Source organism: Pleurodeles waltl, chromosome 11, assembly GCF_031143425.1.
Source record: "Pleurodeles waltl isolate 20211129_DDA chromosome 11, aPleWal1.hap1.20221129, whole genome shotgun sequence".
Taxonomy (NCBI): Eukaryota; Metazoa; Chordata; class Amphibia; order Caudata; family Salamandridae; genus Pleurodeles; species Pleurodeles waltl.
Window position 1 is genome coordinate 638,515,871 of NC_090450.1, and position 24,191 is coordinate 638,540,061.

At 43.4% G+C, this 24,191-nt stretch overlaps 1 protein-coding gene across 1 annotated transcript in view; it reads left to right on the top strand.

The window, feature by feature from the left end:
* The window catches only part of BNIP3L (BCL2 interacting protein 3 like), a 124,933-nt gene that overhangs the window by 23,763 nt on the left and 76,979 nt on the right, over window positions 1-24,191 (top strand). The window contains exon 4 of the mRNA XM_069214157.1: window positions 10,679-10,782. Within this exon, the coding sequence (XP_069070258.1) occupies window positions 10,679-10,782 (104 nt within the window). The remainder of the gene's footprint in view (window positions 1-10,678; window positions 10,783-24,191) is intronic.

The following is a 24,191-nucleotide window of genomic DNA, read 5'->3' on the forward strand; positions in this document are numbered from 1 at the left end:
ATTGACTATACAGTACGTGCTTTGCTTAGGTAGGAGTATAATGCAAGGGGCAATCCCTTCCAACTGGCAACGTCTGAGGTTAAACAGTAAAGTGCAATTTAGTTGTAGCATAGCTATTTATTCAAGCTGTTAGTTTATGGCTTTAATTTTCATAATCATTTATAGCTAGCTAGAATGTAAAGGCCTGAAACCTAGATATGATTTCTGAAAGAGAAACTGCAGACCCCTTTTTCTTGAGTACAGTCACACATCTTCTCACAGAGACTATCATTTTTACCTTAGAAAAATGTCAAACAGCAACTGTCTCAACAGATGACCCTTAATGTGTTTTCAGAAGCACTGCTTACACTGTAGATAGCACCAGCTTATGGTGAACTTTGTTGGTGCATTATCAAGGTCACTGATTTCAAAGTCACTCCTGGTCTCCTCCCCATTGAAGAAAAAAAGGTTGCCCGTAAACCCAAACTCTGGGCCTAAAATATCTATGTACTTCTGATAATGTTCTCTGACATCTCCATTGTTTAGGAGCTACACTTCAGTAGAAATCCTCTCAGGTCTCTTTTTTACATCTTTCCAAACCTCAATGTTATCACATTTGTTGCGCTTTGACCACTTTTTAGTAATTCCACTCATTTTTCACCCCGAGTTGATGTTTTTATTACTGCTACCACAGCTTCTTTCACGTTGTGTTGGTCAGCTTCCACTAGTTTTTTTTTTTTTTAGGTCAAACGTAAGCGTTCGACCTTGTGTATAATTTTAGAATACTTCTTATGGTTAAAAGCGATTTCATTTGTTGGTTGCAGTGTCCTTTAAAAATTCTTTCTCACTAGTGATCAGTTCTGCCTTTTTCTCCCTATTTTGTCTGTTTCAGTGCAGTGACCAACTACTGTATTATTCCACTTTGGTTTCTTTATCTGTTGCTGTGACGGACTACTTTGGCATTTCTTTGGTACTCCCTTTTCACTGTGGGTATTTTAGGCTGGTAGCTGCCTGCATTTTATTGCAGCATTCTCTTCCTCCCATGTCGCCGACATTTGTTTTGGCTTTATTCCAGTGCTGTCCTCACCTCCTGGCTCCTAAAATAAACGTATTTAACGAAAGAAACACCCAGTTGTTTAGATCACTGCTCACAAAGGCCACAATATGCTCTTTCTAGTATAATGTAGCTAAACCTACAAGCAATGATGTGAAACTTGCTTAGCCTCACATTTGGAGTCTCTCCTCTAGGGCCCCTCCCTGCCATCGCTCAGGACATCGTAAACAGGGCACTGCTTATCTCCTTTATTGGGGCTATACATTTTCTCAGTCTGCTCTACTATTGTTAACTTCTTTAGAGCTTTGTTGAAATGTGAGGCAAGAAAGCTTGCAAGACTTCATTCTGTTAAAATAGAATACTTTTCCAGCCTTATATTCCATCGTCTCTCCTCAAGGGCTTGTGATTTCTGATGTCAGTAGCCGCCAGTGACCTCCTAAACATGGGAGGAAAAGACAAATTATGAGACGGGGTTGACCAATTTATGTGCCAAGTAACGTCCAGTTATGAATTTACAATGCCAATAGCTCTAACTCGAGAAAATGTGAGAGCTATTGTATTGCAAATGCATGTATATGCTTGATTTGCCTCTTCCTTCCAACTGTTTTTTTCCCGAGTAGGAATCTGATTTCTGCATGCCATTGAAGTTGGTGTTCAGCATGGTGGTAATGAGGTCAGTCCTTTGAAGCTTTTCCGTCATCTGGGTTCTTGATGGGAGGCCATGTAGTATTGCAGCCAGAGCTGTCAACTTTGAAACTGGGGAACCAGGTTCAGATATTGGTGTTTGCTCAAGATCATGTGATTCTGGGCAAAAAAACAAATATGACTGTGACCTTGTCTAATCTAACTGGTGCTGATGTAAAGCGCTCCAGTACCTTTGAGTCGACTTTACACTATATGAAATTGCAAAAAAAGAAAGTCTCAGTAAGGCGGTGAAAGGAGCCAGTGCAAATCACTTCGCCTGTCAAGTTGTTTAGGCAGTGTGGCTGGTTTCTACAGTAGTGCAGCATGACGTTTCAGAAATAGTTTGTACTGAAAAGAGGCAGGAGAAGAATAACACCTCCACTTTTAAGTCTGAGTGGAGTAGCTTCATGGGGTGGAATGTGTATAATGGTTGTTTCAAGTTGAAACACATATAAAACACTGGTGCACCACACTCCTGTGAAGAGGTGGTCACCACCAGCTCTACTTGAGTTACTGACAATAATGACAAACCTTCAAAATGGGTAACATTGCTGCTGCGGTGATAGTTAATAACAAATGTTGATGGTCCTATGCATGTAGCTGGAGGTTAAATCCATTGATGCACAAACATTAAAGTCAAAATACATTGAAAGACTTGGGCCCTCATGTACAAAGCTATTTTACAGTCGAAAATGTTCTGAATTACAAAATCGAAGCCTTTACGACCTGAATGCACTTTAATACATTCCATTTAAGAAATCGTGATTTGTAATTTGTTATTTGTCTCAATTTACGATTTTTTTGTATGGAATATTTGTACAAAAGGGCCTAAGAGGCCCCATTAGCCTGCTGCGAAAATGCTTTGTTTTTAGAATGATGTTGGTTCCTTCGATTTTATCTATGCTGCAACAAAACTAGCTTGGCGAAGCTCTGCCTCAGATGAATGCATATGTTACTCATAATGTAGTTTAAAATGTTTGTGTGTATTAAGGCACTAATTAGGATCATCTGTAGCCAGTAAATTCATATGCCCCAGGGTTCGGTATGTATTTTGTGCGATAAATATCGCATATTACAGTTCAGCCTTTAAAAGTGGGTGTCAACATACAGGTTTTTGGTGCATTTCGTATCAAATTCCTCGTGTCCATGTATTTTCTGGGCATTGCCCCCATAACTGTTGGAGCTGACTTACCTAGTTGTGGCAATGGGAAATAGCGGGGATGCAGAATTTAGTCGACTCGGTAATTATTGCGTGAGGTGAACTTAGCATACCTAACTCATTACACCAACCCCGAGCTAACAGAAGTTGGCCCAGGGGCAGAATTTTCTCCAGGCCAGTTGGAATCGGAGCCTAAGTGTTAGTTGTTTGTTTATTTGTTTGGCTTCCAATATCACCAAACCCTCTTTCTTAATAATTATAAAGCTTTTTGAAGAAAAAACTTGCATTGTTGGCCATTCAGCTCTTGATCTAGCTTGATATTTTTGAGTGTAAACGCTGTGTGTGTTATCCTCCCTGACTGGATTACGTGCCTGAACCGGCTGCTCCAATTACTGCATCTTTTTTTGTTGTCAAAGTGATTTTCACCCCCAAGTGATTGTGAATAATCACTGCATTGACCGCCTTTAGACCCCGTCAGACTTCCTTTATTGGAATCTGCTGTCGTCAACAGCACTGGGCGAGGGCAGGGCAGAGAGAGAGAGGAGAGCAACCAGAAATAAACTGTTCAGCCATGTCATTGTTTCATGTCTGTTGGGTTGTGCTGGGATTAATGGGTGAAAGGTAATTCGTTCGAGAGGCGGAGTAGACTGCCCATTTTCTAGCAAAAGCACAGGAAAATGCCGAGCTTTCTGTTTTTATGCATATTGAACCTCCAAATTTCAACTGCTGCCTGAACGCAAGGAAAATGCTTAGACTGATTTCGAAAAACAAAAATATAGAAACAGTTAACTCAGTCCAGCCAGCCACTTGCTAGAAAAAATATATAAACCTCACACCCATTTGTCAGGAAAAGACACGTCATTGAAACACCTCATCTTGTGAGCTACAAAAACACTGCACAGCAGCTAATTAAACTACTAATTATACCCCACAAAGGCACTCCCGAAGCTGGTTATTACTTTGTCATGGGTGTTATCATTAATACCCCGCAGATTCCTGCTGGCTGGAGTCATAGCGCTGCCATATTTTTCGTGATTTGCAGTTTCCCCCATTTCTACTGGATAGAAAAGCGCACAGAACGTGTAAAACGAGAGAGGTTCACCGAAATCAGTCTGACTTAAGCACGCTTGTCACGGCTCGTGATTTGCACTACATTTTTTTTTACCCTCTCTTCAACAGCGATTCCTGTGTTTTCGGGACTCCTTCCCAACTACAGCTGTTACTGGTTAGTGCTTCGAAACGCTGATTTGCCAGAAAGAGGTGCTGTATAAATCAAAGGATTATTTTGCGATCATCTGCGTGGGATGTGTAGCGTCTGGTTGTTTCCGAAGGAAAAACATTCACATTGTTTAATTACAGTCTCTGCTAATAAATTGTTGAATACAATTTATTCTGCCCATACCTTGCGAAGTAAAATTAAGGTTAAAAAGTAAAGTTACATTTTGTGAAGTAAAATAAAAAAAATCGTATTTCCAGACAGTCATGATGAACATTTAGACTGCAAATAAGGTCAAATATCGATTTTTGGAAATCCAGCTTCGTTTCTTCGCCAGACTCTATGCTCCCAGTACATTTAGAAATCTTACATAACTCAGCCCACAAGTCTGACATTTTACCTACGTCCTTGATACTAAATCACTGCCCCACTCTAAAGATTCCGCGGACATCACTGCTTCCTACGGGCCACCGACCTTATGTGCCAGCTAGCTTTTTGAGAGCCCTGCCTTTCCAACCCTCTGTGGCTCTTGAAAACACAGCGCCGCTGGGTGGACCCCTGTTAGTGCTTTTATTTTTGTGATCTCGCTTAAGACAGTGCCAGCTGTCTGCCGGAAACAGCATTGTATGCAGTACTCCACAGAGCCAATCACTGGTTCAAATTGGATGGCTTTCATGTCTTTCTCAGTTGCCTTTCATTTAATTGTTGCTATTCTCCCTTTCTTTGTTTGTCCCACCCACATAAGATTTTTGTTTCCTCTGCCTGAGAATTCGTTATTAGGCCTGCTCCAAACATGGCATTGCATCTAAGAAAAGAGCCACTTTTAAACATAGGTTTGCTGCATTTCACCACCCTCTACTGGTCAGTAGAAAAAACTGCTTCAGTAATGTGAAAGATGCAGCATCGATTTTTCCCCCCAGATATTGAAGACTACTGTAAACAAGTAATGGCAATATCAATATATTTTCTATGCAAAAGTAAACGGGATGGACTGGCATTGTCAGTGCTTTTTTTTGCTTGGCACCACTGTACTTTTACTTCTCCAGCATTTGTTTTTTGATAGATTCATGTGCTTTTGAATTGTCCACTGTAGACCGAACATCCTCAGCTTGTTTTAAAAAAGAAAACTGTATTCAAGAAGTAAATCTAACATTTATATTTATGTAGCATAACCCCCTCATTGTGTTTGTGGATGCATATAAAGGCTCTTTTAGAAGTGCTTTAGAAGCCTTAATCATTTGCTGCCAATTAACACACGCTACAACATTTCAACCTTTGTGTGCTTCTTGCAGGTGCACCTCCTCCAGTAGGGTGGAGGAGCATCACCCCCACCAGCAATAGCTGCTGCAAAACCTTTTACTAAAACGATAATAAACTATGTGTATTATCGTGTTTAGTAAAAGGGGCGGGCCACAGCTGTTATGAGCCCTGAGCGGCAGTGCACAACACTCCCCCTCACTGCAGATGTATGTTTGGCCGGCCGCCTCGGGCCGGCCAAACATACATGCGCAGTAGGTTCTGTCCAGCCCAGCAACACATTTGCCAGGCTGGAGAGAGCCTGTACAGGCTCCCAGTCTGCCTGGGAGTGCCGAGCGCCCAGCCAGTCCTGACTGCTGCTCCGAGCAGCATCAGGATTGGCCGCAGGGCAGGCTGGGAGCCTGTGCCTGAACATGTCGACAAAGAAGAGGAAAGGAGCAGTGCGGTCCTGAAGGCAGCGGCGGCGACGATTAAGGTAAGTTTTTATCTATTTTTTAAAATTAATTTCACCTTCCAACCCCCCTCCCCCTCTCCCGTGCATGCCACCCTGCCCTCTATCACCACGTGAGCTGCTCCTAGCTTCTTGGTGGCTGGATAGTCTCTTTGGGCGTGTCTCCACAGTCCAGGTAAACCATGTCCAGGATTTGCCACAGTTGCTTGAAAACCTGCAAGAAAGTTTGAACAGGGTCCCCCTATAATATGAAAGACAGTAATGGAACATTTACAGTTAGTGTTAGGCAACAGGGCAACTGGTGTAAATTGGGATGTTTTATTTACAGCTGTCACAGTGGATCCGAAGCAACCTTCATGCTTTTTTCAGAATTTAAACACTGGGTTCCTTTCAATTGACTCACCTTGCTTATGCAGATGATGTGGTGCTGATGAGCTTAACAAGGGTGGGTCTGCAACGACCAGTTGACCAATTAAGAATTATGTACAAATTAACAAATTGGAAATAAATGTGTCAAAAACAAAAGTCATGTCGCTTGGACGAAAGGCAAATTCCCTAAAACTATGGTTATATAAATCCCAATTAGAATAGGTTAAATTCTATAAATATCTAAGTATCAACATTGACAATAGTTTTAACTTCCAGGAGCAGAAATGGTATCTCCAAAAAAAGCTCAAGTTTTGGTGATGGCCTTTTGTACATTAGCAAGTAAGCTGGAAGGAACGCAGTTTTAGCCATTGTTAACGGTAATGGCAGCAAAAACCCTGCCCACACTGGCTTATGCAAATGTTGTCCTGCAAGGAAAAGATGCAGCCCTACTGAACAAAGTCCAGGCACTTGTATATAAAAAGGTGTTTTATCTCCCTCAGAACGCATCACCTACGCACGTGCGACTGGAATTTGTTTTGATCAACAAGAGTTTGGGGAGGAATTATGCATATATAAAACACTTCTACAAAATTAAGCAGAGTAAAGATCAATCGCGAATAGAGCAGTATAGTCGGGTTTAATGGATGACCATAAATCTTCATATAATCAATATCTTCAAAAGGCCCTAAAAGATGTAAGCACAACAGATTTATGGGACATGAAAATGCTTTTCGCTTGGTTCAAAAAGTTATTAAACAAGGCAGCAAGACAACACTCTTTGTGGATAGACAAAAATATCTTCCACACTCGTTCTTATGCATGGTTGTTCCTCAAACACTATAAAATCTTGAGAACTGCAGAATATCTGTCTTTGACTTTCCTGGCCTATATGTAGAGGAAACTGATGTCTATTTGGTTCGGCCGCCTTCCAGCACTGGCAGATCAACCGTCCGGGAGATACAGTGCTGATGTCGCCTGTAGACTCTGCGGTTATAAGCAAGAGGACCTTACTCAAGTGATTTGTATATGTCCTCATCTATATACCTCTCTGTTCATACTACTAAAGAACGACTTCAATGCATGTGGTATTAGAACATGCAGAGGGGCAATTATAGGAAGTCTTGACCCAGAAAATCCCCAACTAATTCCGAAATTAGTCAAGTTCTTGTCCTTACATGCACAAAAACTTTCAAATTTAAGCATATGCACTTTATAAAAGGAAAACTATTGTATTTTGTACAAATTTTAGTCATTAGTTGAGAAACAAATTCCTGTCTTAACTACAGTAATTGGACTACTGTAGGGGTTCATTCAGAACATTTTATACTATGCCCTTTGTAGGATTAATTAAGCTACCAAGTATTTTTAGCATGCATATAAATCTGCACTTTTAGTGGGATAAATTCAGTAACTAGTATGAATCGTATTCATCATGTCTTACCTCTACGTGGGATGGATCTGATAATAATTGTGATCTCTGTCAACTTGGTTACAGAATTGTAAGCATGTTTTATTCGTTTGTTCAGCCTTAGCCCTGGCCAGGAAAAAATGGCTAAACCCCTTTATCTGCTTTTTAATATTTGCTGATCAGGGGAAGCTCTGGAAGCTCTATTTAATCCTCCCAATTAATTATTTTGTTTTAGGATTTTTTAAATTATTTTATTCTTTTTTAAACCTGTTTTCAGTGTTTTTGTATTGGTGATAAATATGAAGATTGATAAATATGAAGATTGAAAATATATCCTTCAGGGCAGACCTGAGGATTATGATAAGATCTTTTGGTTTTATAATCGCTCCACCTGTTGCTAAGAGTTGATTGTCCAGGATCGTGCTGATAGCTTTTTTTTTTTTACTATTCTGGACGGGAAGTCCACACTACACAACTATTTCATTGAAGAAAATGTCACGTACGCTAGAGTTTTCTATGATAAGTTTCTCTAGGGTACTGTGTTGCACTATTTGAGGCACTGTATGGTTCTTTTTTACTCTGAATATTAATGTTTTATGCTCAAGAGGCTAATTTGAATAATCTGAATAATTTGATCAATTTTAGATTCACTTTGGCGATATATATCATGTGAGGTTTGCAATTGTATAACTTTGATATACTTTTATTCTCCTTTGGAATTTTTTATTGAATGTTCTTAGGTTGTTTTATACTATTTTTAGGAATTGGTCAAACGGGGACCTCTTAGAAGTTCCAATTCATGAAACAAATAAACTTGAAACTTGATTGTCGGGGAAGGGCAGTTGGCACCAATTTATTGTTTTACTGCCATGCGTGAGTGCGCTCCACAGAATTCTCTGGAGATGTACAGGAATCTGTCATGGAAATGCTTTTGGATGGCTCTCTGCCAAATAGTTCCCACACCAGTTTAGGAAATTTCAAGTCTAGAAGGCTGGCATTTTATGCAGTCTCCCCAGCCACTGCTGCAATTACCCCATTCCTTTAGAGGACATAGATCTTGCAGGCCACATCCAGGTCACTGAGGGCATCAGTACTTCCAATTACGCTTTCCCTGCTGTAACTGCCACCACTCTAATTTAGCTTGCCCTTAGTGGCATACACAATCGCCCTGTGGGAGGCAGAATCCAGCACTTTCTCCCAGGTTGGTGATTCAGCATGTCTGTCAGTTGGATCTTTGAAATAATTCAGCATGGTTATGCCCCATCCTTCATTTCTGTTCTGCTGACTCATCCCTGCCCCCACCTCCTACACAAAAAATCTCAGAGGAATTCCTGTCCATTCTGTTGCAAAAGGTGTAAGTTTTACTTTTCAAAGGAACCATCAACATGGTTCTGGATGTGGAAATAGAGAAAGGGGAAGGGTCACTACTCTCACTTTCATTGTGCTGAAAAAGTATGGGGGCCTACAGCCCTTCTTGCATGTTCGTCCTCCGAACGCCTTCCTGCAGAATGACAAATTCAGAATGGCCATACTTGCCAGATTCTGTTTGCCCTGCACCTGAGTGACTGGATGATGTCCATGGACCTGCAAGACGTGTATTTTCATATTCCTGTGCTGTAGTCCCACAGATGTTATCTTCGGTTCAAAGTAGGCGTTGAGCATTTTCAGTTTGCCATGCTCTGCTTCGGCCCTACCAGTTCCACTCGGATGTTCACAAAAGTGATGACGGTGGTGACTGCCCATTTTTGGTTTTCAGGGCTGCTAGGTTTGCCTTATCCCAATGACTGGCTATTGAAGACGTGCTTGTCAGAGTAAGTTATAGACTGCCTCCAGGCGATTGTGAACCTCCTGACATCTCTGGGACTCACAATCATCTAGCTAGAGTCATACATGGCTCCTTTGCAGAGGCTCTTTTTCAAATGAGCTGTCCTAGATACGGTACTGTTCAGGGCCTTCATTCCAGTTACAGCAAGTCCATGGCATTTGGGCTGTGATCCCGATAGTTCAGCCTTGTTTGTAGATGAGGAACCTATGGTTAGAATTACCCATCAGAATAAATTACTTACCTCTTGATAACACTCCTTCTGATGGATACAGTCTCTAACCGCAGTTTATTTATTGCCCTCCAATCTCTTCGATCTGTGGAGTAGCCTCTTCTTACCATTCAAAAAGGTCATAAGTTAGAGATCTTCACATTGGTAGCGTAAATTGTTTTCTACTTCGTGTCTGAGGACGAGGAAAGGTTCAAGCAAGAAACTGACGTGTGTGCGCAGGGATGACACTTATTTCCGTCTTTGGTGGGGACAGTACAGTGCCAGCATGGAGTTGCATGGTGCCACATAGTGGCCATAAGAGCATTGCTGAAAAAAATAATGTCTGGATCTAATCTTGTGCCTGGGGAATATTCCAGAGGCGAGGAATTTGCTGTAAGATGGAATATTCGCCAGAACAAGTATTACAGAAAGTATGTAACTTGTTGAGCTTCATTGAATGTTTAAATCCATTTTTCTCAGTTTTCCTTTTTCATTATTCTTCCACTTAACCATTTAATGAGAAAATAAATTGTTCCTTTCATGGACTTGCTTTCAACTTTACATTCATTATTAGTTATCTTTGTTGAATAGTTGAGTTGTTAATGCTTGCACCACCCTCCAAGTAAGCTCTTATCCCTGCTTTCACTACCAGTTGTTAAGAGAAGAATGTTTAAAAGTATTTTGTTTAAGTTGGGGGGGGGGGTATGCTCACATACACAGTTGTCATTGGGGGCTAGCTATCGCTCATATACGTGCATTTGGTAGGTCTCCCTTTGTTACCCCTGTACACACCCCTTCAAATCGCTTGCACCCAAGAATGTCAGGTGGCTTTTTTGCTTCAAGTTTCTGCTGCAGTCACATGAACTATTTAAAATGTCTGTTTAAGAAGGTATTTGAAAACTTGTGAACGTAACATAATTTCTTTTATACTATTCTTCATTCCCTAAGTGACAATGTTCTTGTTGGTCTGAAGGTGTAGGGTGTCACTTTATTTTTAGATGATGCCTCCATTTTGTTATACTTTTGCAGTAAAATGTTGGTTGTGTAAATATAACATTTTTTTTGTAGTCAGAAGAGGAAGCCGGCGAAGGAGAGACAGAAGAAGAAGATTTGAAGAAAAGTGCAGACTGGATATCAGACTGGTCGAGTAGACCTGAAAACATCCCACCAAAGTAAGTATTTTTTTAAACTCTTTTTATTGGTAATATGACGTAACACATATACCATACCTGCTTGATAACTGCTACCACAGTATTTTCCATCACATATCCGCCATCTCTCTTCCCAGTTGCATAAAGCAGCCTTATTATTCCTTTTGAAGTAGCTATTTTTCTGGGTCTGTATGTAACTAGCTCAGTTTGCTCCTGAATGATTGTCCTAGCCTACTGGAGACCCCTCTCTCGTTTTAAAGGTCCCCATGTTTTCTTGTATTTCTTAGGGCAATTCCAAGCTTCGCATGCCATTGTTTTTGCCACCATGTACCAGTCCATATTCTGCATCCATTTAGACATTTTAGGAGGTGTCTGCTGCCCCACGTCCTTGTAATATCTCTCTCTGCCAGTATCATAGCAAGCTTATAGAAAATCGTATTTAGACGTGGTAGACTCCACCCCTTATACCACCTTTTAACAGTTCTGTATCTGGGTATTGACCCCCACCCAGAACCCTTGAATCTTTGGATAAGACATTAACATATACAGGAAGATTACTTCTAAACTGCATCCTTTGGTGCAGCCTGCATCACATATTTCCCGAAGTATAGCCAGCTGTACCCATACAGTAGTATGCTGTATGTAGGGCGTTTAATTGAAATTGAACTAAGCAGTACCTACCCCTTATAGCTTCTTTTCTGGGTTAGCTGCAATATTCTCTACCCATTCTCCAGCTATATCTAGCTTTAGCTTAAACTATGGGCTTTACTGCATTGTAGTATTTCCTGCAAACCTATAGACAGTACATTAGGCCCTGTCTGGGCACCTATGATAATTTCCAGTACATCATAACATATGCTCTAAGCAGTACTTTGGCCTCACGGGTAACATTGCCTCCTGTGTACCTTCATTTGTTTGTCCAGTGGGTTATGCATTGTTTGTCTGGTAGGTCTCTTCTATTGTCTTCTGTGCCTCTTGTTCCTTTGACCTGTCTTGTCCCTCCATTGGTGTAAGGCCAGTAGGTATTGCTGCATTTATACTGTCAGTCTTGCCACCATCTCCTTTGCTTAAGCTATCTTTGTGTGACCAGTGGTCTGACCTTTTGAGTACGACTCACAATATCTTGGTCCTGGCCTAGGTCCTTGTGGCATCCCCATCCTCTAGCCCTTCAACTCTGTGAATCCGCTGCATTTGTGAAGACCTTTCTTTCCTCTACGCACTCCTAGGCCATTTCGGTAGAGTCCAAGAAGAGAGTTTTGCAGTGAAGATGACCCTTAATTACGCCCTGTACATTAGGGTTTATTCTATTTAGCGCACCCTAATTCACTGCTTAACTTCAAGGAATGAGGACAGCTGCTTGAAATACCTTCACTTTTCGGTTCTCTTGCACAATTTCCCCAATCAGACGGACTTCTATCAGAATCCTATCTCTATCCATATAATAAAACAAAATCTGGCTATTATGAGTCCAGAAGGAGCTGATAGGGTGGTTGTTGTGCAAGGGCCCTGTGTGATATCTCAATCACCTAGCATGTCAGCAGACTTTCTGGAACTATCCAATACTTTATCCAGGTCGTGAGGAAGCATTCCTTTCTTGTTCCCTCTACTCCCTCTGGTGTCCCTACCACTCTTCCGAGACCTCCTGCCACATCTTGCACAGACTTCAAGTCTCTTGGTTGTCTCCATCATTTGAGTAACATTTGTTTGCATTATTTGCATTGTATCTTCAGCCAGAGGTATTCTACCTTCTACCTTCTGCCTTCGTCACCTTATAAGCTGTCTTTCATAAGTTTTGCCCTGTAGCGAGGATTTTCAATCATTTATTTTCTGCAGTATCATCGAAGCTGAGCGAACCTCTTCTGTCATTGTTACTGTCGCCTGTGCATCTGGCATCCCTTCCCTTTTCTAGCAGCGTTTTAGGCAAATGTGTCCTTTTTGGTTTGTGCATTGTCCTCTTTGTATTTCACCATGGCTGAGCCTTTGTCAATCTTCCTCTACTGCAAATCTATACGAGCTGAAATTTGGATCATCTTTGTCACCTTTCTCACGAGACCTCTGGCTTCAAAGGCCTAGTGTGTTGTCCTCTGTGTGCTCCAGCCCGATGTTTAGTCACAGTTGATTAGCATTCTGTGTGATCAACCTGTGTTTGTCAGCCAGGAAATGCTCCCAATTGTCAAATCACATCACTTGGGCTATGATTCATATTTGCCTGTAGGTCACAGCCGAAAACCAGGTCGTGTACAGCAATAAAGTCTTGTCTCAGCACTGTGTTTTTGTAAGACTGGCTTTTCTCTAGTAGTTTATCTCCATTTTGAAGCTATGCTTTGTCTCGCCCAAGACATCTCTAAGTGCCACCATTGGCTCTGATCATCTGCCACTTACCACATTGGGGGACCAACCTCTAGAGCACTGCCTCCTGCTCATGGGCTCTTGGTGGTCACCTAGCAGCAGACCGGGTCTTCTGTTGACCAGTGTGCTTCTCCCTGGCACTGCCAGTTCTTGAAACTATTCTGCCGGCGGTTCAGGGACATGCTACCTCTCCTCCACTCTAGCACTTGTTCCTTTGGACCTTCTGCTTTTGCCCCGGAGGCTCAGTCTGACCCCCTCAGTTGCTGTGAGCACCTCTCGTGACCTGCTGCGACCTCCATTTTGTCAGCACAGCACAGTGTTTCTTGCTATAGTTTTCTTTCTCAGCCCAGGCCTGTTGTCAGATGGAGATTTTGTCTGGCGCTCCGTTGTAGGTAGCAGTGTTCTCCCTTTGTCGAGTTGCACTTTTAATGCGTGTTCATATACGGATTATGCTGGATTGTTGCGGATTCAGCGGAGATGCCCACTTTATCGGCTGCCTAGCCACCTCCAAGATAAGTGTTGACTAGTTTGCAGAAAGTCTGTTGACTTATTTTGGCAAAAAATATTGTAAAAGAGATAGACATTTTAACAAGTATTTCTTACAGTTCCTTCAGTAGTTTTGTAGAATTACATATTATAAGCATTAAAGTGTTTGTGGAAATAATTTGATGCACTGTGCCACATTTATAGAGGAGGTGGCTATACATACGGTATATTGTTTCTGCGTGATATTTTGTTCATGTATGTTCCCTTTTATGTCAGACTAGAAGTACATAAAGAAGACACAAGAGCTCAGATCCACAATTCTGTTCACTGTTAGAAGTCTAGACATGTTCTACCAACTTGAGGGAACTTAGAAGTAATTATCAAGACAGAATTCCCCAGGAGGTCACCGTGCTGGTATACACTACATTATAAAGTCTCTAACATTGTTTCAGATTTTGTTACAAACTGCAGTCGGTTAATTGAGATTATCCCATAAAGGCTTTTTTTTAAAAGTCGTCTATTAAGCCGGAAGCACTTGGTCCAGCTATAGCTAAATATTTTATTTTTTTCAACATTGTTATCAAACAATATTTATGTTACTTTATCTTGACCACTTAAATTCAACACTGTTCCTAGACTTCTTGCTATGCCGTGGTTCACGCTGCTACCTTTTAAGTAAATAAATAACCCACATTGTCGATTACAATGTGATATTGCACTCTGATGTGCATGACCCTTACCTGAAATGTTTGGATCACACATGAGCCTTGTAGGCTTGTCCTTTGCTATATCAATGCATGCAAAAAAACACCGGCAAGTATTTTAAAAAAAACAGCAAGCAATTAGTTTCATTTGAGTTCCACGCAAAATCCCTGTGTTAACAGGAGTGTCATGCCCTTTGATTATACCTCAGGACCACTGCCTCCCCTTTCCTTCTGTAAGAGTAGCTGTCCATTTGATCATCTGCTTGCCACTATTGCAGTGAAACATAGGAATCACCCTAAAAGTAGCGAGGGGACTTAATGCTTCCTAGAAATTTGTGGGATCCGTCTACTCTTATGCTAGCATCTTCGCTCCTTCTGAGAGCATTGTCACTGTTTTTGGAACAGGCATGTCCTTTGTGTTAAGATACAGCAGTTTTCAATTATTGTCCTGTTTTGCTTACTAATTGGTTTAGCACTTTTGTTTTAGTTAAAATCCAATTTTGGCTCAGTTGCAAGATTCACCTCTTTGGAATACAGCTAACCTGTTTTAGCCCTGTCTCTGCTATCCTTTGTGCCTGAACGAGCACTTCTGGATATAATGTTTTTCTGTAAATATAATAGATGTTTTATTGACAGTGACAAAGACTCCCTCATTTACGAAAGATAGTTTCTTTGATGCTTCAAAGAAATGTGTTGATTTGCTCCTCTCTGGTTGTCTCTTGGATTTAAATGGTTGTTTGAAAAGAGAGAGCATTGAAAGTTGACACTGATCTAAATAACTGAGAATCGTGGGTGATTTTCATGAACAGTTGTTTTCGGTCTTCTTCCCATTGCTTAGGCCAAGCCACAAGCATGAACCATTCTTCTTTCATGGTGAACAGGCACTTGCATGTGTATTTCTTATGAAACGCCTTTCACAGTAACAAGTTTGTAATCATGACAAAACAATTTGCCTCTGTTAAGCTTTTCCACGTCACCTCAGGCTGTCCAACATCTGGCCTTGCATAGCTTCAAGTGTTATTAGCTTTTAAGTATTTGGGTATTGAAAACATTAAATAACTTTGCCACATGCAAGTTTTATTGATCTGTTTCTAATAGTTGTGATGACTGTAGGAAAGTACCATCTTGCCTGGCATGTTACCCCCATTTTTCACTGTATATATGTTGTTTTAGTTGTATGTGTCACTGGGACCCTGGTGACCCAGGGCCCCAGTGCTCATAAGTGTGCCTGTATGTGTTACCTGTGTAGTGACTAACTGTCTCACTGAGGCTCTGCTAATCAGAACCTCAGTAGTTATGCTCTCTCATTTCTTTCCAAATTGTCACTGACAGGCTAGTGACCATTTTTACCAATTTACATTGGCTTACTGGAACACCCTTATAATCCCCTAGTATATGGTACTGAGGTACCCAGGGTATTGGGGTTCCAGGAGATCCCTATGGGCTGCAGCATTTCTTTTGCCACCCATAGGGAGCTCTGACAATTCTTACACAGGCCTGCCACTGCAGCCTGAGTGAAATAACGTCCACGTTATTTCACAGCCATTTTACACTGCACTTAAGTAACTTATAAGTCACCTATATGTCTAACCTTTACCTGGTAAAGGTTAGGTGCAAAGTTACTTAGTGTGAGGGCACCCTGGCACTAGCCAAGGTGCCCCCACATTGTTCAGAGCCAATTCACTGAACTTTGTGAGTGCGGGGACACCATTACACGCGTGCACTACATATAGGTCACTACCTATATGTAGCTTCACCATGGTAACTCCGAATATGGCCATGTAACATGTCTATGATCATGGAATTGCCCCCTCTATGCCATCCTGGCATTGTTGGTACAATTCCATGATCCCAGTGGTCTGTAGCACAGACCCTGGTACTGCCAGACTGCCCTTCCTGGGGTTTCTCTGCAGCTGCTGCTGCTGCCAACCCCTCAGACAGGCATCTGCCCTCCTGGGGTCCAGCCAGGCCTGGCCCAGGATGGCAGAACAAAGAACTTCCTCTGAGAGAGGGTGTGACACCCTCTCCCTTTGGAAAATGGTGTGAAGGCAGGGGAGGAGTAGCCTCCCCCAGCCTCTGGAAATGCTTTGTTGGGCACAGAGGTGCCCAATTCTGCATAAGCCAGTCTACACCGGTTCAGGGACCCCTTAGCCCCTGCTCTGGCGTGAAACTGGACAAAGGAAAGGGGAGTGACCACTCCCCTGACCTGCACCTCCCCTGGGAGGTGTCCAGAGCTCCTCCAGTGTGCTCCAGACCTCTGCCATCTTGGAAACAGAGGTGCTGCTGGCACACTGGACTGCTCTGAGTGGCCAGTGCCACCAGGTGACGTCAGAGACTCCTTGTGATAGGCCCCTTCAGGTGTTAGTAGCCTTTCCTCTCTCCTAGGTAGCCAAACCCTCTTTTCTGGCTATTTAGGGTCTCTGTCTCTGGGGAAACTTTAGATAACGAATGCATGAGCTCAGCCGAGTTCCTCTGCATCTCCCTCTTCACCTTCTGATAAGGAATCGACCGCTGACCGCGCTGGAAGCCTGCAAACCTGCAACATAGTAGCAAAGACGACTACTGCAACTCTGTAACGCTGATCCTGCCGCCTTCTCGACTGTTTTCCTGCTTGTGCATGCTGTGGGGGTAGTCTGCCTCCTCTCTGCACCAGAAGCTCCGAAGAAATCTCCCGTGGGTCGACGGAATCTTCCCCCTGCAACCGCAGGCACCAAAAAGCTGCATCTCCGGTCCCTTGGGTCTCCTCTCAGCACGACGAGCGAGGTCCCTCGAATCCAGCGACACCGTCCAAGTGACCCCCACAGTCCAGTGACTCTTCAGCCCAAGTTTGGTGGAGGTAAGTCCTTGCCTCACCTCGCTGGGCTGCATTGCTGGGAACCGCGACTTTGCAAGCTTCTCCGGCCCCTGTGCACTTCCGGCGGAAATCCTGTGTGCACAGCCAAGCCTGGGTCCACGGCACTCTAACCTGCATTGCACGACTTTCTAAGTTGGTCTCCGGCGACGTGGGACTCCTTTGTGCAACTTCGGCGAGCACCGTTTCACGCATCCTCGTAGTGCCTGTTTCTGGCACTTCTCCGGGTGCTACCTGCTTCAGTGAGGGCTCTTTGTCTTGCTCGACGTCCCCTCTCTCTGCAGGTCCAATTTGCGACCTCCTGGTCCCTCCTGGGCCCCAGCAGCGTCCAAAAACGCCAAACGCACGATTTGCGTGTAGCAAGGCTTGTTGGCGTCCATCCGGCGGGAAAACACTTCTGCACGACTCTCCAAGGCGTGGGGGATCCATCCTCCAAAGGGGAAGTCTCTAGTCCTTGTCGTTCCTGCAGTATTCACAGTTCTTCAGCCTAGTAAGAGCTTCTTTGCACCAACCGCTGGCATTTCTTGGGCATCTGCCCATCTCCGAGCTGCTTGTGACTTTTGGACTTGGTCCCCTTGTTCCACAGGTACCTTCAGACAGGAATCCATCGTTGTTGCATTGCTGATTTGTGTTTTCCTTGCATTCTCCCTCTAACACGACTATTTTGTCCTTAGGGGAACTTTAGTGCACTTTGCACTCACTTTTCAGGGTCTTGGGGAGGGTTATTTTGCTAATTCTCACTATTTTCCAATAGTCCCAGCGACCCTCTACAAGGTCACATAGGTTTGGGGTCCATTCGTGGTTCGCATTCCACTTCTGGAGTATATGGTTTGTGTTGCCCCTATCCCTATGTTTCCCCATTGCATCCTATTGTAACTATACATTGTTTGCACTGTTTTCTAAGACTATACTGCATATTTTTGCTATTGTGTATATATATCTTGTGTATATTTCCTATCCTCTCACTGAGGGTACACTCTAAGATACTTTGGCATATTGTCATAAAAATAAAGTACCTTTATTTTTAGTATAACTGTGTATTGTGTTTTCTTATGATATTGTGCATATGACACTAAGTGGTACTGTAGTAGCTTCACACGTCTCCTAGTTCAGCCTGAGCTGCTTTGCTAAGCTACCATTATCTATCAGCCTAAGCTGCTAGACACCCTATACACTAATAAGGGATAACTGGGCCTGGTGCAAGGTGCAAGTACCCCTTGGTACTCACTACAAGCCAGTCCAGCCTCCTACATTGGTTGTGCAGTGGTGGGATAAGTGCTTTGAGACTACTTACCACTCTTGTCATTGTACTTTTCATAAGTGAAAAATATACAAAACAAGGTCAGTGTATATACACATAGCCAAAAAGTTTTGCATTTCCTCTTTTCACTCTTTTCTAAGTGCTGAAAAGTACTTCTAAACTTTCAAAAAGTTCTTAAAAGTTTAAAAAGTTTTTTCTGTCTTTCCAAAAAGTTCTGAAAACTTTTTTTTTCTTTGTCTATCACTTTAACTCTCTCTAAAAATGTCTGGCACAGGCCAAAAAGTTGAACTGTCCAAACTTGCATATGATCACCTTAGCTGGAAAGGAGCAAGGAGTCTCTGCATAGAGAGAGGTTTGAGTGTAGGGAAGAATCCTTCCTTAGAACTGTTAATTAATATGCTTAGAGTACAGGATAAGGCCATAAGTGCCCAATCTGTGGAAAAAGTAGCTAATGGTTCTCAATCTGATCCAGGGACTCCCCCAGGAAAAGGTTCAGGAAAGAAACTTCTCAGCCTGCCCATTACTAGACAGTCTAGCATAGTTGGTACAGAGGTTGAATCACATCATACTGATGATGTGCTCTCACATTATACTGGTAGCCAAGCTGTTAGGGTGCCCTCTGTAAGGGACAGGTCTCCTTCTGTTCATTCCCATCATACCTCTGTATCTAGAAATGTCCCTCCCACCCACCCTGATGACAGATTGTTGGAAAGGGAGCTCAATAGATTGAGAGTGGAGCAAACCAGACTGAAGCTCAAGAAGCAACAGCTGGATTTGGATAGACAGTCTTTAGAAATAGAGAGGGAAAGACAGAAAATGGGTTTAGATACCCATGGTGGCAGCAGCAGTATTCCCCATAGTCATCCTGCAAAAGAGCATGATTCCAGGAATCTGCATAAGATAGTTCCCCCTTACAAGGAGGGGGATGACATTAACAAGTGGTTTGCTGCACTTGAGAGGGCCTGTGCTGTACAGGATGTCCCTCAAAGGCAGTGGGCTGCTATCCTATGGCTATCATTTACTGGAAAAGGTAGGGATAGGCTCCTTACTGTAAAAGAAAATGATGCTAACAATTTCCAAGTTCTTAAGAATGCACTCCTGGATGGTTATGGCTTAACCACTGAACAGTACAGGATAAAGTTCAGAGATACCAAAAAGGAGTCTTCACAAGACTGGGTTGATTTCATTGACCAGGCAGTGAAGGCCTTGGAGGGGTGGTTACATGGCAGTAAAGTTACTGATTATGACAGCCTGTATAACTTGATCCTGAGAGAGCATATTCTTAATAATTGTGTGTCTGATTTGTTGCACCAGTACTTGGTGGACTCTGATCTGACCTCTCCCCAAGAATTGGGAAAGAAGGCAGACAAATGGGTCAGAACAAGAGTGAACAGAAAAGTTCATACAGGGGGTGACAAAGATGGCAACAAAAAGAAGGATGGTAAGTCTTCTGACAAGGGTGGGGACAAATCTAAAAATGAGTCTTCATCAGGCCCACAAAAACACTCTGGTGGGGGTGGTGGGCCCAAATCCTCCTTTAATCAGAACAAGGAAAAGAAACCATGGTGCTATTTATGTAAGATAAAAGGCCATTGGACAACAGATCCCAGTTGTCCAAAGAAAGGCACCACAGCTCCTACCACTACAACCCCTACTGCTACACCTAGTGTCCCTACTAATAGCAGTGGTGGTGGGAGCAAACCTACTAATAGCCAATCCAAGGGAGTAGCTGGGCTCACTTTTGGTAATTTAGTTGGGGTTGGTCTGATTAGGGAGACCACAGAGGCTACTTTAGTCTCTGAAGGGGCTATTGACTTAGCCACTTTGGTTGCTTGCCCCCATAACTTGGAGAAGTACAAGCAACTAACCCTAATAAATGGTGTTGAGGTCCAGGCCTACAGGGACACAGGTGCCAGTGTCACAATGGTGATTGAGAAACTGGTGCACCCTGAACAACACATACTTGGACACCAGTACCAAGTAACCGATGCTCACAACATAACACAAAGCCACCCCATGGCTGTTGTAAATCTCAACTGGGGGGGGGTATCTGGTCCAAAGAAAGTTGTGGTAGCTTCAGATTTACCTGTAGACTGTCTATTAGGGAACGATTTGGAGACATCAGCTTGGTCAGATGTGGAGTTGGAGGCCCATGCAGCAATGCTGGGCATCCCAGGGCATATTTTTGCTTTGACAAGGGCTCAGGCCAAAAAGCAAAAAGGACAGGGAAGCTTGGATCCTGGAACAATGGACCAAGTGCTCCCTAAAGCTAGGGCTAGTAGAAGCAAACCACTTCCTACTATCCCTCCCTCTACAGTGGATTCTACTTCTGAGGAAGAAGAATTCCCTCCCTGTGCAGAACCTACACCAGAGGAGCTGGAAGCAGACACTGCTGAGCTTTTGGGTGAAGGGGGGCCTGCCAGAGAGGAGCTGAGTGTGGCACAGCAAACCTGTCCCACATTAGAGGGTCTCAGACAGCAAGCTGTCAAACAGGCTAATGGGGATGTCAGTGACTCACACAGAGTTTACTGGGAGGACAACCTCTTGTACACTGAGAATAGGGATCCTAAACCTGGAGGTGCCAGGAGATTAGTGATTCCTCAGGAGTACAGAAAGTTCCTCCTAACACTGGCACACGACATTCCCTTAGCTGGGCACCTGGGTCAAATGAAAACTTGGGACAGATTGGTACCACTGTTTCATTGGCCTAGGATGTCTGAGGACACAAAAGAATTTTGTAAGTCCTGTGAAACCTGTCAAGCCAGTGGCAAGACAGGTGGCACTCCAAAGGCACCCCTTATCCCACTGCCTGTGGTTGGGGTTCCCTTTGAAAGGGTAGGGGTTGACATAGTTGGCCCCCTTGACCCTCCTACTGCTTCAGGCAATAGGTTTATCTTGGTGGTAGTGGACCATGCCACAAGATATCCTGAAGCTATTCCTTTAAGGACCACTACAGCTCCTGCAGTGGCAAAGGCCCTCCTGGGAATATTTTCCAGGGTGGGCTTCCCAAAGGAAGTAGTATCAGACAGAGGAAGCAATTTCATGTCTGCATACTTGAAGGCCATGTGGAAGGAGTGTGGTGTAACTTACAAGTTCACAACACCCTATCATCCACAAACAAATGGACTGGTGGAGAGATTTAATAAAACTCTCAAAGGCATGATTATGGGACTCCCTGAAAAACTCCGCAGGAGATGGGATATCCTTCTACCATGCCTCCTTTTTGCCTACAGGGAGGTACCCCAGAAAGGAGTGGGCTTCAGCCCCTTTGAACTTCTTTTTGGACACCCTGTTAGGGGTCCACTCACACTTGTAAAGGAGGGTTGGGAACAACCTTTAAAAGCTCCTAAGCAGGATATTGTGGACTATGTACTTGGCCTCAGATCAAGGATGGCTGAGTACATGAAAAAGGCCAGTAAAAACCTTCAGGCCAGCCAAGAGCTCCAGAAGCAATGGCATGATCAGAAGGCTGTTTTGGTTCAGTACCAACCAGGGCAGAAAGTGTGGGTCTTGGAGCCTGTGGCCCCAAGAGCACTCCAAGATAAATGGAGTGGTCCACACACAATTGTTGAAAAGAAGGGTGAAGTCACCTACTTGGTTGACTTAGGCACTGCCTGGAGTCCCCTTAGGGTGCTCCATGTCAACCGCCTGAAACCCTACTATGACAGGGCTGATCTCACCCTGCTCATGGCAACAGATGAGGGACAGGAAGAAGACAGTGATCCTCTACCTGATCTCTTCTCTTCCACAGAACAAGATGCTCTTGTGGAAGGGGTAGTTTTGGCTGATTGTCTTACTGCTGAGCAGAAAGATAATTGCATAAATCTCCTAGGACAATTTTCAGAACTCTTCTCCATTGTGCCAGGCACCACTTCTTGGTGTGAGCACACTATAGATACTGGAGACAGTTTACCTGTCAAAAGTAAGATCTATAGGCAGCCTGACCATGTCAGGGACTGCATAAAGCAAGAAGTTCAGAAGATGTTGGAACTAGGAGTGGTTGAGCACTCTGACAGTCCATGGGCTTCTCCTGTGGTACTGGTACCAAAACCCAATTCTAAAGATGGAAAGAAGGAAATGAGGTTTTGTGTAGACTATAGAGGTCTCAACTTGGTAACCAAAACAGATGCTCACCCTATACCCAGGGCAGATGAGCTAATAGATACACTGGCATCTGCCAAGTATCTAAGCACTTTTGATTTGACTGCAGGGTATTGGCAGATCAAAATGTCAGAAGATGCTAAACCTAAGACTGCATTTTCTACCATTGGAGGACATTACCAGTTTACTGTAATGCCTTTCGGTTTGAAAAATGCACCTGCCACTTTTCAGAGGTTGGTGAACACAGTCCTGCAAGGGCTGGAAGCTTTCAGTGCAGCATATTTGGATGATATAGCTGTCTTTAGCTCCAGCTGGGATGACCACCTGGTCCACCTTTGGAAAGTTTTGGAGGCCCTGCAAAAGGCAGGCCTCACTATCAAGGCTTCAAAGTGCCAGATAGGGCAGGGTAAGGTGGTTTATCTGGGACACCTTGTTGGTGGGGAACAGATTGCACCACTTCAGGGGAAAATCCAAACTATTATTGATTGGATTCCCCCTACCACTCAGACTCAGGTGAGAGCCTTCCTAGGCCTCACTGGGTATTACAGGAGGTTCATTAAGAACTATGGCTCCATTGCAGCCCCTCTTAATGACCTCACATCCAAGAAAATGCCTAAAAAGGTATTATGGACAGCAAACTGTCAGAAAGCTTTTGAGGAGCTGAAGCAGGCCATGTGCTCTGCACCTGTCCTGAAAAGCCCTTGTTACTCTAAAAAATTCTATGTCCAAACTGATGCATCTGAATTAGGAGTAGGGGCAGTCCTATCACAACTTAATTCTGAGGGCCAGGATCAACCTGTTGCTTTTATTAGTAGAAGGTTGACCCCTAGAGAAAAGCGTTGGTCTGCCATTGAGAGGGAGGCCTTTGCTGTGGTCTGGGCTCTGAAGAAGTTGAGGCCATACCTGTTTGGCACTCACTTCATTGTTCAGACAGACCACAAACCTCTACTTTGGCTAAAACAAATGAAAGGTGAAAATCCTAAATTGTTGAGGTGGTCCATATCCCTACAGGGAATGGACTATACAGTGGAACATAGACCTGGGAGTAGCCACTCCAATGCAGATGGACTCTCCAGATATTTCCACTTAGACAATGAAGACTCATCAGGTAATGGCTAGTCTTATTGTCCTTCGTTTGGGGGGGGGGTTGTGTAGGAAAGTACCATCTTGCCTGGCATGTTACCCCCATTTTTCACTGTATATATGTTGTTTTAGTTGTATGTGTCACTGGGACCCTGGTGACCCAGGGCCCCAGTGCTCATAAGTGTGCCTGTATGTGTTACCTGTGTAGTGACTAACTGTCTCACTGAGGCTCTGCTAATCAGAACCTCAGTGGTTATGCTCTCTCATTTCTTTCCAAATTGTCACTGACAGGCTAGTGACCATTTTTACCAATTTACATTGGCTTACTGGAACACCCTTATAATCCCCTAGTATATGGTACTGAGGTACCCAGGGTATTGGGGTTCCAGGAGATCCCTATGGGCTGCAGCATTTCTTTTGCCACCCATAGGGAGCTCTGACAATTCTTACACAGGCCTGCCACTGCAGCCTGAGTGAAATAACGTCCACGTTATTTCACAGCCATTTTACACTGCACTTAAGTAACTTATAAGTCACCTATATGTCTAACCTTTACCTGGTAAAGGTTAGGTGCAAAGTTACTTAGTGTGAGGGC